This window comes from Myotis myotis, unplaced genomic scaffold (assembly GCF_014108235.1).
Source record: "Myotis myotis isolate mMyoMyo1 unplaced genomic scaffold, mMyoMyo1.p scaffold_m19_p_1, whole genome shotgun sequence".
Lineage (NCBI taxonomy): Eukaryota > Metazoa > Chordata > Mammalia > Chiroptera > Vespertilionidae > Myotis > Myotis myotis.
Window position 1 is genome coordinate 174826676 of NW_023416313.1, and position 13289 is coordinate 174839964.

General features: G+C 39.4%; 1 protein-coding gene across 13 annotated transcripts in view; it reads left to right on the forward strand.

Moving 5' to 3' along the window:
- The window catches only part of RNF111 (ring finger protein 111), a 105341-nt gene that overhangs the window by 52250 nt on the left and 39802 nt on the right, over positions 1 to 13289 (forward strand). For all 13 annotated transcript variants that reach the window (XM_036303169.1, XM_036303176.1, XM_036303095.1 and 10 more), the window contains exons 2-3: positions 1135 to 2027; positions 12554 to 12680. In XM_036303169.1, the coding sequence (XP_036159062.1) occupies positions 1154 to 2027; positions 12554 to 12680 (1001 nt within the window). In that variant the 5' untranslated portion in view covers positions 1135 to 1153. The remainder of the gene's footprint in view (positions 1 to 1134; positions 2028 to 12553; positions 12681 to 13289) is intronic.

The following is a 13289-nucleotide window of genomic DNA, read 5'->3' on the forward strand; positions in this document are numbered from 1 at the left end:
GTTCACATTTTTAAAAAATACATAATTTTATTGATTTCAGAGAGGAAAGGAGAGGGGAAGAGAGATAGAAACATCAACAATGAGATAAAATCACTGATTGGCTGCATCCTACAAGGCCCACACTGGGGATCGAGCCCACTATCTGCTATCCGGGCATATGTGCTGACTGGGAATTGAACTGTGACCTCTTGGTTCATAGGTTGACGCCACTGAGGCACACTGGATGGGCTAGTAAAGCTTTCTATTTGTCACATGAACTATCTTTCTAATGAATTTCTTCCATTTTGAGTCAGGATATTTACAGCTTTTACATTATCACCATTCTTGTATATACATTGCATTAATGTAGATGTTTTAATTTCAAGTCACTTTGTTCAAAAGCTCATCATTTCAATGATTAAATTATTTAGATACACTTAGATTAACTGTAGGAAGTTTGATTTTATGTTCTGCTCTGCTGCTTTAAATGAATAATCTTCAACTCACTGTCTTGGCTTGAGTCTTCTTGTTAGTAAGTAAAACTTTCTCAAATGCAGTTGTACCTACTGTCTATCGGTAAATTCAGACTGTTGTTAGATAATAGACTAGTATGAAGGAAGAAAGACCCATGGGAAAGAAAATCTATATTCATACTGGTTCATTATTTATAGTAATCCATCTAAGATAGCAACCACCTAGATGTTCAGAAATATTTAATATCATTATCACTTTAAAATGTGATACCAGGAGGAAAGCATTGCTGAGTAGTCAAAGTCTTTTGAATTCTAATTTTTTTTATCCATTTTTACTATATTAGGTTTTGAAAAAATTGTTTGATTTTAACAACTGTGTTATGTTTCTAAAGGTAGGAAGAGATACAGTAAGAGATGCAGTTTTTAGTTAACAGAAGTTTTCAAGTAGGCTTATGTTCTGTGATCTTTATTCCTAAAAATTGGATATATGGGTAGAGGTAACAGAGGAAAATGTTTTATAAGAATAGTAAAATGATGTATTACAACTATTTTATATGTTGATGAGGAAAAGGCAATCCTGCCCTGTTACAGGGATGTTTTCAGTGGAATCTGAGTACTCTTTAATTAAATAGTATAATATAACACACTAACAATCTTTTTAATATCTAATTTTGTCTTCTAGGCCTTCCTTATAGTTTCCCATGTCTCAATGGACTCCTGAATATAGCAAGCTCTATACCTTAGAAGTGGATATGAAGAGTGAGATTCCTTCTGATGCACCAAAGACACAGGAGAGTCTGAAAGGGATCCTCTTGCATCCAGAGCCCATTGGGGCAGCCAAAAGTTTTCCTGCAGGAGTTGAGATGATTAATAGTAAAGTGGGGAATGAATTCTCTCATTTATGTGATGATTCTCAAAAACAAGAGAAGGACATGAATGGTAATCAACAAGAGCAAGAAAAAAGTGTTGTGAGGAAAAAACGCAAAAGCCAGCAGGCTGGCCCTTCATACATGCAAAATTGTGTTAAAGAGAACCAGGGAGTATTAGGATTGAGGCAACACCTAGAAGCACCAAGTGATGAAGACAATGATTCCTCTTTTAGTGATTGTCTTTCTTCTCCTTCATCTAGTCTGCATTTTGGAGATTCTGATACTGTGACTTCAGATGAGGATAAAGGACTCTCTGTAAGACATTCCCAGTCAATTTTGAATGCTAAAAGTAGAACTCATAGTTCAAGGTCCCAAAAGTGGCCTCCCACTGAGACAGAGTCTGTTTCAGGATTGTTAATGAAAAGACCCTGTTTTCATAGCAGTTCATTAAGGAGACTTCCATGCAGAAAGAGATTTGTAAAAAACAATTCCTCACAGAGGACACAGAAACAGAAAGAGAGGATATTGATGCAGAGGAAAAAACGAGAAGTGTTAGCCCGAAGAAAGTATGCATTGCTCCCCAGTTCTAGTAGTTCCAGTGAAAATGACCTCAGCAGTGAATCCTCTTCAAGCTCATCAACTGAAGGAGATGATTTGTTTGTTTCTACCAGTGAAAACCACCAAAATAATGCAGCTGTCCCCTCAGGTAAAAATGTTTCTTAAATTGAGTAAAACATGGAAGCTATTCCATTGTATTTGTGCTTGTTTTCTTCTACATTTTAGTGATTTCATTGTATTTAACCCTTTGCGGTCCAATGTTATTTTTGGAATTCAAACAGTCTGGTCCAAATTAATTGATGGGAATGAATGTTGAACTTTTTAATGTTCTTATTGCTCGACGTTGGACCTGCTCCTAGCGCCTGGTCTGTCGAGTTAGCCTTGAGGTTGGACCGAAAAGGGTTAAATAGAGTATGAGGCTCAGTTAACTTTTATTTTTAAGCCATATAAGTAAATTACCAACTGTAGTATTAAACCATGACTCCTATTCTAAGTACAAATTTTAAATACGATTTTTAAAAAATTGATTTTGGAGAGAAAGGCAGGGGGAGAGAGGGGGAGAGAGTGAAGCATCAGTGTGAGAGTGCAACACCGATCAGTTGCTTCCCATATGCACCCTGACCAGAAATTGAACATGAAACCTGAGTATGTGCCCTGACCAGGAACTGAACCCTCGATTTTTCAGTGTACAGGTCGACCCTCCAACCAACCGAGGCACACTGGCCAGGGCTAGTATGTTTAACTTTTGTGAATACTTTTTCAGATAGCTGTGTGATGGATTCCTTTCACATTTAACCACAGTAAAAGCAATTCTAGTCACTAAAAAAGACAAGTTATTTTTCTTTTAAGTACTCTATTCTTATTGGTTACTATTAACTTGTCATGATCTTTATAACTGAAAAATAATTTCAAGTATTTGAGAGGTAACTTTTATTCTAATATTGGAACACAAACATTAATCCTGACAATGCTCAGTAGAGCATATGACTAATCAGTTAAAATGGAATTGATAAGAGGATTAGCTCACCTGTGCTCTCCCTCTCCCCTCAGTAATGTTATATTTAACTAGAATAAGTTTATGTACAGTCTCTGAAGTATGTGTTCCATGTATATCATTTTTACAGTTTGTTGTAATTTAAAAGAAGTTGATGAAAAAATCTTTAGGAGTAAAGTCTGAGCTGAGGGAAAAGATTAATTTCTTGTGAAAGTATAAGAAAATGGGGGGTAGGAAGAGCTTTTTAAAGGGCTAAGATTATGGGTTTTGTTTGTTTGTATTTTCAAATTAGAAGAGAAAGTTTATTTAGAATAAAGTTACAGAGCTAGTAGAAGAGAGCCAGCCGGGCTTGTGCAGGCTCAGGAAACAAATTAAAGAGGCAGAAGAAGGGTCCTTGGAGTTCAGGAGAAAGGCAAAGGTATTGCACCTGGGGGGAAGTAAAGGGAGAAGGGAAACTCTCGGTGTGCTCAAAAGAGGGAGAGCACACCAGATTATGGGGTTTAATACTGGCACAAAGCTTTCTCAGTCTTTGCCTGATGTCCTGCTTTTTAAAGATGGAGTCTGCTTTAATACTTTGCAAATATGCCATTACTCAATCTTTTCTTTTTCTTTTTTATATATTTTATTGATTTTTTTACAGAGAGGAAGGGAGAGGGATAGAGAGTCAGAAAGATCGATGAGAGAGAAACATCAACCAGCTGCCTCCTGCACACTCCCTACTGGGGATGTGCCCACAGCCAAGGTACATGCCCTTGACTGGAATTGAGCCTGGGACCTTTCAGTCCGCAGCCCTCTTTCTCTTTCATTGGTTCCTTCCTTTTCAAAGACTCCCTTTCCATACCCTGACCAATAATTTTGTTTTTAATTTTACTCTTAGCCATGTTTAGCTCCTTTTTTTCTAACCTACCCAAATACTTATTTTAAAGAGTTTATTGAGATCACACTACAGCTGGGAAAGCGTTACAGCAACCATTAAGAAAGAGGGAAATGAGAATGGGAATTGTCTTGCTTAATTGCCACATTTCACAATTTTCTCATTTGGATAGAATGTGAAGAGTGTGGGGAGAGGGAGCAGCAGAGCCCAGTTTCTACTTGAAATTAGTGAGGCAGGGTGGTTGGTGGTGTGATGCAGAAGTTCCAAGGAGCTGACGTTTGTAGGAGACATGAGAGTAGAGTAAATCTAGGTCAGTATCATTGTCTGTTTCTAGGAAGAAAGTAGTTCATATATTCTCAGGTATTGAAGATAAATGAAAACTCTGATTTATTTTTAAATCTTGTTTATACAGCATGTGGTGTCTTACTTTCTTGGAAGAATCACATTACTTAAATTACATTAATTTCAGACATTATCCTTAAATGCTTGTCTCTGGAAATCCAAATCCAAAAGTTGAAACCAAGGACTCCTGATATTTTCTGGTTTCTAGATCAGTGTTTTGTATTAAAAAAAACACACCACGATTTAATAACATTCAAATGGTGTGGAATTTTTAATGTACCAAGAAATGATAAAATAAGAAATAAAACTTTACCTCAGTGGTTCTCAACCTTCCTAATGCCGCAACCCTTTAATACAGTTCCTCATGTTGTGTTGACCCCCAACCATAAAATTATTTCCGTTGCTACTTCATAACTGTAATTTTGCTACTGTTATGAATCGTAATGTAAATATCTGATATGCAGGATGTATTTTCATTGTTACAAATTGAACATAATTAAAGCATAGTGATTAATCACAAAAACAATATGTAATTATATATGTGTGTTCCGATGGTCTTAGGTGACCCCTGTGAAAAGGTCGTTTGACCCCCAAAAGGGTCGAGACCCACAGGTTGAGAACTGCTGCTTTGCCTCTTTTTCATAGGTCCCAGTCTTATTACCCAGAAGTAAAGTTAGTTTTGTTTTGTTAATCCTCACCTGAGGATATTTTTCCATTGATTTTTAGAGAGAGGGGAAGGAAGAGAGGGAGAGAGAGAGAGAGAGAGAGAGAGAGAGAGAGAGAAACATGGATGTGAGAGAGACACATTTAGTGGTTGCTTTGCACACACCCCGATCAGGGCCAGGGATTGAACCTGCAACCGAGGTACATGCCTTGGCCAGAATCAAACCCAGGTCGCAGGCTGACGCTCTTTCCACTGAGCCAAACCAGAGAGGGCATGCTAGCAGTTTATCTCCTGAAGTTATGCTTATAAATAGTAGTGTTAGAAAAACAGTGATTATTTAAGCAATAGAACAAAGAGTGTCTTAAGTGAGTTACTTATATAACCTTTAAGATTATATAAGATTGTTTTATGAACAATCTCTCTGTTCATAAAAAATTATATAAATTGAGTTTTAATGCCTTAGCTAGTTTTGTATCATTTATCATTGGAACTTCAAAACATTACATTTGTAGTTGACTTTGCTTAACTATATAAATGGTGTTAAATAATGTTAGGCTATTTTTTATAGGCTTTTAAAGAAACTTCATGTACACACACGCAGAAAAATCACTAATAGAGCTGATATATAGATGTAGATTTTTCCTCCATTGTGGAATGGTAATGTACTGTTGGTGAATTAAAATAAGGGAAGTTAAAAAAAGAAAAATCCATGGTGTTTTATTTATAAATATACTAGAGGCCTAGTGCATAAAAATTTGTGCACTTGGCGGGAGGGGGGGGGGGGTCTCCTCAGCCCGGCCTGTGCCCTCTCGTAGTCTGGGACCCCTCGGGGGATTGGCCCTAAGCTGGCAATCAGACATCCCTCCGGCAGCCTGGAAGCCCTCGGGGGATGTCCACTTGCCAGCAGGGAGCAGACCTAAGCTGCAGTCGGACATCCTTAGCGCTGCTGAGGAGGCAGGAGAGGCTCCCACCACCACCGCTGTACTGGCAGCCATCAGCCTAGCTTGTGGCTGAGCAGAGCTCTCCGATGTGGGAGTGCCCTAACCACCAGAGGGCAGCTCCTGCATTGAGCGTCTACCCCCTGGTGGTCAGTGTGTGTCATAGTGACCAGTCATTCCCAGTCTTTCTGCTGTTAGGGTCAGTTTGCATATTACCCTTTTACTATATAGGATAGAGGCCTGGTGCACGGGTCGGGGCTGGCTGGTTTGCCCTGAAGGGTGTCCTGGATCAGAGTGTGGGTCCCGCTGGGGTGCCTGGCCAGCCTGGGTGAGGGGTTGATGGCTGTTTGCAGCTGGTCACACCCCCTTCAGGGTGGGGGTCCCCATGGGGTGCCTGGCCAGCCTGGATGAGGGGCTGATGGCTGTTTTCAGGCTGGCCACACCCCCTTTAGGGTGGGGGTCCCCACTAGGGTGCCTGGCCAGTCTGTGTGAGGGGCTGAGGGCCGTTTTCAGGCTGGCCGGGACTGAAGCTTCCAGCCTGTCCTTTTTTTCTTTTTCTTTTTTTATTCTGGGATTTATTTATCTTCTATAATTGAAACTTTGTTGCCGTCACTGGAGCTGAGAGCTGGCTCTGTGACCACGGCCTGCTGAAAGCAGGTATCTGGGGTTTGTTTAGCTTCTATAATTGAAACTTTGTTGCTTTTGGAGCTCAGAGTCGGGCCGCAGCAGGCGGGGAACTTTGGCTTCCTCCATCACTGGAGCAAGCAAGCCTCCTGCTCGCTTCAGCTGCGTGGCTGCCAGCTGCCATCTTGGTTAATTTGCATATCATGCTGATTAGCCAATGGGAGGTGTAGCGAAGGTATGGTCAATTACCATGTTTGTCTATTATTAGATAGGATTATTCCCTTGTCTCCTACCTTAAGCTGCATTGTGTATATGATTATGAAGCAAGAATTGAGAAGGTAATTTGGAAATTGAATCTAGAATATTATTTTAAATAGCCACTTGAGTGCTGCTATTTTGTTTTCTCTGCTTATAAGATATATTTATGCTATTAAAAATATATTCTACCTCAGTACTCCTATGTTTCAGTACGTCTATGTGTGTAATCTTTAGAACTTTGAAACTACTTGAAAAATGTGCATATCACCCTGACCGGTTTGGCTCAGTGGATGGAGCATCGGCCTGTGGACTGAGGGGTCCCAGGTTCGATTCCAGTCAAGGGCATGTACCTTTGTTGTGGGCACATCCCCAGTAGGAGGTGTGCAGAAGGCAGCTGATCGATGTTTCTCTCTCATCGATATTTCTAACTCTCTGTCCCTCTCCCTTCCTCTCTGTAAAAAAATTAATAAAATATATTTTTTTAAAAATGTGCATATCATAACTGTTAAATCTTAATTTTCTTGTTAATTGATAGTGATTTGCAAATATTTCAAAATATAAATATGATATTAGTAAATATTTAAAATTAACTTTCTCCAAATCAGAACATCTTTCATTACCTCTGTGATTTATCAGTGCCTGCTTTGTTCTTCTCTTTGGAGTACCAGAGAATATGTTGTAGAACCTTGTCATGCACTTGTACCTCCTCCAGACACTGGCCAGCTTTTGAAGTAGTACAGGTGTCTAATGATGTAGAGATGTATTAGAAATGAAATTCCAGGTTGCCAAGGAATAGTACCTTGGGGGAAGGAATGTAAACTGCATAAATTTCAGTGACAAGAGTGTTGAACCATTTGTTGTCATTGTGGTAAGCAAGAGTCCAGTGAGTTGAATAAAAATGAATATAAAACATCAATGGATTACATACTAGTAGAAAATATGAAAAAGAGAGCTCGTTTACAAAAGCAGCAAGGAGAATAAAATATATGAATAATCTTAATAGGAGTATATTTGGCCTCTGAATAAAATTATTTAGCTTTATAGAGAGTTACCTTTATAATCAATCCAAACCCTACAGGTTTTCTAGAGATTTATAAAAGATGACTTTTATAGATGACAAGAAATATTCTTGGATGAGAAAAATAAATATATATTTTGTGTATTTATATAGCATATATACATATATGTTTATATAAATAAAGAAATGAATAAATGAAGGAATGAATGTTAGACATGTCAGGACTTCATTATTGTTGCTTAATGCCACTCCAATCCAAACCTTAGAATTTTTTATTTTCCCCTTGATTTTCTAATTGTGAATAATAATTAGGAAAACCTGAGTCTACCAGGTAATTATTCTAGTCTTTTCAGCTATTGGTGTTGGGACAATTTTACATTCATATGCAAGAAAGATGAGTTTAGACCTTTTACAATCATGTAAAACACACATATTAAAATGGATCATGGCCCTAGCCGGTTTGGCTCCGTAGATAGAGTGTTGGCCTGCGGACTGAAGGGTCCCAGGTTCAATTCCAGTCAAGGGCACATGCCAGGTTGCAGGCTTGATCCACAGTAGGGAGTGTGCAGGAGGCAGCCAATCAATGATTCTCTCTCATCATTGATGTTTCTGTCTCTCTCTCTCCCCCTCTCTTTTCCTTTCTCTCCCTCTCCCTTCCTTTTTGAAACCAATAAAATATTTAAAAAATAAATAAATGGGGGGGGGGTTAAGAGATCAACCGAAGGACTTGTATGCATGCATATAAGCATAACCAATGGACATAAGACACTGGGGGTAGGGGAGGCCGGGGGATTGTCAAAGGGGAGAAAAGGGGGACATATGTAATACTCTTTGTAATACTTTAAGCAATAAAAAAAGAAAAGAAAGAAAATGCAAAAATAAATAAATAAAAGAAACATAGGCGTGACCTTCAGCTGGGTAGAAATTTTTTAAATATGTCACCAAAGGCATGATTCATAAATGGAATTGCTAATTCGGACATCATCAAAATTAAAGACTGCTTTAACACTGTTAAGAAAATAAAAAGATATGCTACTAATTGGGAGAAAATATAACTAGTATATCTGATAAAGGGCTTTTATTTTGAATATGTAAAGATATAAAGAACTCTAACAACTCAACAGTAAAACCAAAGTCCAAATTAAACATGGGCAAAAGATTTGAATAGACATTATCAAAGTGACTAATAAGCACTTGAAAAAATACTCAACATCATTAGTTATAGAAGTCAAAACCACAGTGAGATACCACCATATATTCACTAGAACAACTATAATAAAAAATAGGTAATAACAGTTACTGATGAGGTTATAGAGAAACTCGGGCCCTTATTTTCCTGGTGGTAATCTAAAATTGTACAGCCTCCTAGGAAAATAATTTTGCATTTCTTCAAAAAGTTAAACATAAATTTACCATAGTACCTAGAAATTATATTTCTCAGTAGTTACCCAAGAAAAATGAAAATACATGTATCTACTAAGATTTATTGATAAATGTTTATAGAAGCTTTTTTTGTAAAATAGCCAAAAGTGAAAGAAATCCAGGTGTCCATCAACAGAAGAATGGATAAATAAATTGTATATTCACGATAGGATAGTACTCTGTAATAAAAAAGAATACACTGTTGATACAACAACATGAATAAATCTCAAAGTAAATAAACTGAGTATACATACAAAAGTGCATGTAATGTGTGACTCCATTTCTATAGAACTCTTGAAGGTACCAGTCCATAATGACAGAAAATAGGTCAGTTATAGGGGTATAGGGAGGGATGATGATTGACTGAAACAGGGCATGCAGGATTTTTTTAGGGTATTGGAAATATTCTAAAACTGGAATGAGGTGGTGGTTGTGTTCTAAAAGTTTACTAAGATCATTGAAATGTACACTTAAAATTGTGTAGTTTTTAGCTCTCAATATTCATATTATGAGAAAATTCTTAATACAAACATGATTTGTAGTTTACAAGTTTACACTTTCTTAGTTGACCTTAACATTGACAGGTGATGGTAATGAATGAAGAGAGGAGAATACTTTTTAATAAAGAGATGGCCACCACAAGATGGCCACCACAAGATGGCTGGCAGGGGAGGGCATTTAGGGGCAACCAGGCTGGCAGGGGAGGGCAGTGGGGGTGACTGGGTCAGCAGGGGAAGGCAGTTGGGGGGGGGGGGGTCAGGCCGGCAGGGGAGCAGTTAGGCATCGATCAGGCTGGCAGGGGAGTGGTTAGGGGGCAATCAGGCTGGCAGACAGAAGCAGTTAGGGGCAATCAGGCAGGCAGGTAGGCGAGCGGTTGGGAGCCAGCTGTCCTGGATTGTGAGAGGGATGTCTGACTGCCAGTTTAGGCCCGATCCCACAGTGACTGGGCCTAAACCGGCAGTCGGACATCCCCCGAGGGGTCCCAGATTGGAGAGGGTGCAGGCTGGGCTGAGGGACACCCCTCCCTCTCAGTGCATGAATTTCATGCACCAGGCCTCTAGTCTATACTAATAAAAGGGTAATATGCTAATTAGCCCAGGAGATCTTCCGGCGACCTTCTGGGGATTAATGGCAGAGTGCATGCAAGCCGGGTGGGAAACGTCTGCCTCTGCTCTGCTATTGATCCCAGAGCCCCAGCAGGGTGGGCAGGGCCTCCCTCTGTGCAGCATTGATTACAGAGCCCTGGCAGAGTGGGCAGGCATGCAGGGGGTGGGGGTGGGGCAGTTGGGGGTGAGCAGGCCAGCGGGGGGGGCGGTGGCAGCTGAAGGTGAGCAGGCTGGCAGGGTGGGGGCAGTTGGGGGCAATCAGGCCGGTGTGGGGGGGCAGTTGGGGGCAAGCAGGCTGGCAAGGGGGGGGCAGTTGGGGGTGATCAGGACATCAAGGGGGGCAGTTGGGGCCAAGCAGGCTGGCAAGGAGGCGCAGTTGGGGATGAGAAGGCTGGTGGGGGGGTGACAATTGGAGCAAGCAGGCTGGCAGGCAGAGTGGTTAGGGGCAATCAGGCAGGCAGGCAGGTGAGTGGTTAGGAGTCAGGGTTCCGGATTGTGAGAGGATGTCCGACTGCCAGTGTAGGCCCGATCCCACAGTCGGACATCCCCCAAGGTGTCCCAGATTGGAGAGGGTGCAGGCTGGGCTGAAGGACACTCCGCGCCATGCATGAATTTCGTGCACTGGGCCACTAGTATATATATAAAAGCCTAAGTGACCATTAATGACCGGACGACCAGTTGACCAGTTGCTATGACGCGCACTGACCAGCAGGAGGCAGATAACGCAGGAACTGCCCCCTGATAGTCAGTGCACTACTACAGGCAACCTCCCACAGCTCCTCCCCCGGGCTGGCCAACCTCCTGGGGACCCTTCCCCCGGCCAGCCACCCGATAGGCCTCGAATTCCGACCAGGCCAAGGTACCCCCACCCATGCACGAATTCATGCACTGGGCCTTTAGTGTTTGAATAAAGACATTCAGTACCAGATTTGTGAAAAATTAGAGCAAGAGAAGTAATGGAGCATAATTTTTTCTTTACTGTTTTAATACTTTTTAAGTATACAGTTTAGTAGTGTTAAATGTATTCATTTTGTTGTGAAACAGATCTTCAGAACTTTTTTATCTTGCAGTCTGAAACTTAATACCCATTAAACAACTTTCCTTTCCCTCTTTCCCCCCAACTCTGGTAACCCATTCTACTTTTTTCTCTATGGATCTGTGGAATCATACAGTTTTTTTGTGTTATTTTACTTAGCATAATGCGTTATTTCACTTAGCATAATGTCCTGAAGGTTCATTTGTGTTGCAGTATGTGATAGTATTTACTTCCTTTAAAAGAAAATATTTTTAATAGTTTATTGATCTTCAGAAAGTGAGGAAGGGAGAGAGAAACATTGATGTGAGAACGTAACATCCATTGGCTGCCTCCTGCACGCCCCCTACTAAGTATTGAGCCTGCAACTTGGGCATGTTTCCCTATGGGCATCGAACCAGCAATTGTTCAATGCACAGTATGATGCCTAGGATGATGCCCAACCAACTGAGCCATACCTGCCAGGGCATATTTCCTTTCTTCATCAGGGCCAGATGATATTCTATTCTATGTCTGTACCACATTTTGTTTATCCATTTATCCACTGATGGACATTTGGGTTGCTTTCACCTCTTGGTTATGGAATTTTTAAATTATGAAACTAATGCCTCAGAAAAACTGTTTTAAAAATATTGTATTACCCTGACTTAAGAATCTAGGTCAAAGGGGATTCATAGATGGCTTCAAAATGTAACGTAAAACGGGAGGATTCAAAATTTAATGGGGGGAGAGGAAGGATTTTTTAAGAAATGGTTTGGTAATAGGGAGGGTCAGGGCCAGATTGTATTTATAATCTTATCTAATACTATAACAAAAATTAGTTCTAGATGAACCAAATATAGTATATGTCCATCCTTCAAATAAGGAAGTACTTTCCAAACAGAATAATTTAGAAAAAAACAAGTACAAAAATGATATATTTCATAGCATATAAAACTCAAAAACTAATATCTGTGTTTCTTAGAAAAATGCTATATCACAGAAAATTACCACCTTGGAGAAAATATATAGCAAATGTATTTTTATTTTAGAGAGTAAAGGGTAAATATCATAGAATGTGAATACCTTATATAAGATCTTAAAATCAGTTCTTTAGATATAACAGTGTTGATATCTCTATATAATATACAAATTCATATGGAGACCCCTAAAATTTTGTAAAGAACAAACAAAAGTTATAAAAGAGGAAATAAACATGAAGACATACAGATCAAGAGAATAGGTACTACTGTTTTTATGTGTGTTTAGCTGTTTTTAAAAAACCTTCCATTTTTACAGGTAAGATTTTTACTTTTGTAATGAATTTTATAGTCAAAGTCAAAATAAAAGTTTTTGTATATCCATTAGCAAGATGGCAGATGCCCTTTAAGTGTTTTTTTCTTCTTTTCTTTTTGTTTCCAGGAAGTATTGATGAAGATGTTGTGGTGATAGAAGCTTCCTCCACTCCCCAAGTCGCTGCCAATGAAGAAATTAATGTTACCTCAACTGATAGTGAAGTGGAGATTGTAACAGTTGGAGAAAGCTATCGGTAAGATTTTAATTGCTAGTTTGTATATTTAAAATTTTAAGTAGAAGTGTTTAAACATTTATGTTGCAGATATTTGCATCTTTTACCATTTTTTTTTTGAGACCTAGTTTGAGTATGTATATACTAGATTAGTGTTTTTCTTTCTTTTCTTTTTTAAATATGTTTTTATTTATTTTTTAGAGAGAAAGGAAGGGAGAGGGATAGAGAGAAAGAAACATTGATGAGAGATAAACATCATCAATCGGTTACCTCCTGCACGCCCCTGACAGGGGATTGAGCCCAAAACCCAGGCATGGGTTTTGGGTAAGGATTAACCACAACAACAAAAGTATATTTAGAATGTGCTTTTCCACTAGCCACTTTCCCATTGGAGTGTAACTTCTAATGGCATGGAAGAGACCACTGTATAATATATCCCTGTTTGTTTTAAGTTCTAAATGATATTCCCAGACTCTGAGGAAAGTTGATGCTCCATTGTATATGCCAGTGTTATCCCGTTGACTGTGCATAGCGCTTATTATGACATTGAGTTTTTATGAACAACAAAGATTGCTAAAATTACAGACCTGTTTTTCCTTGTGGAACTGAAGATCTTTCTTGTCATGGAGA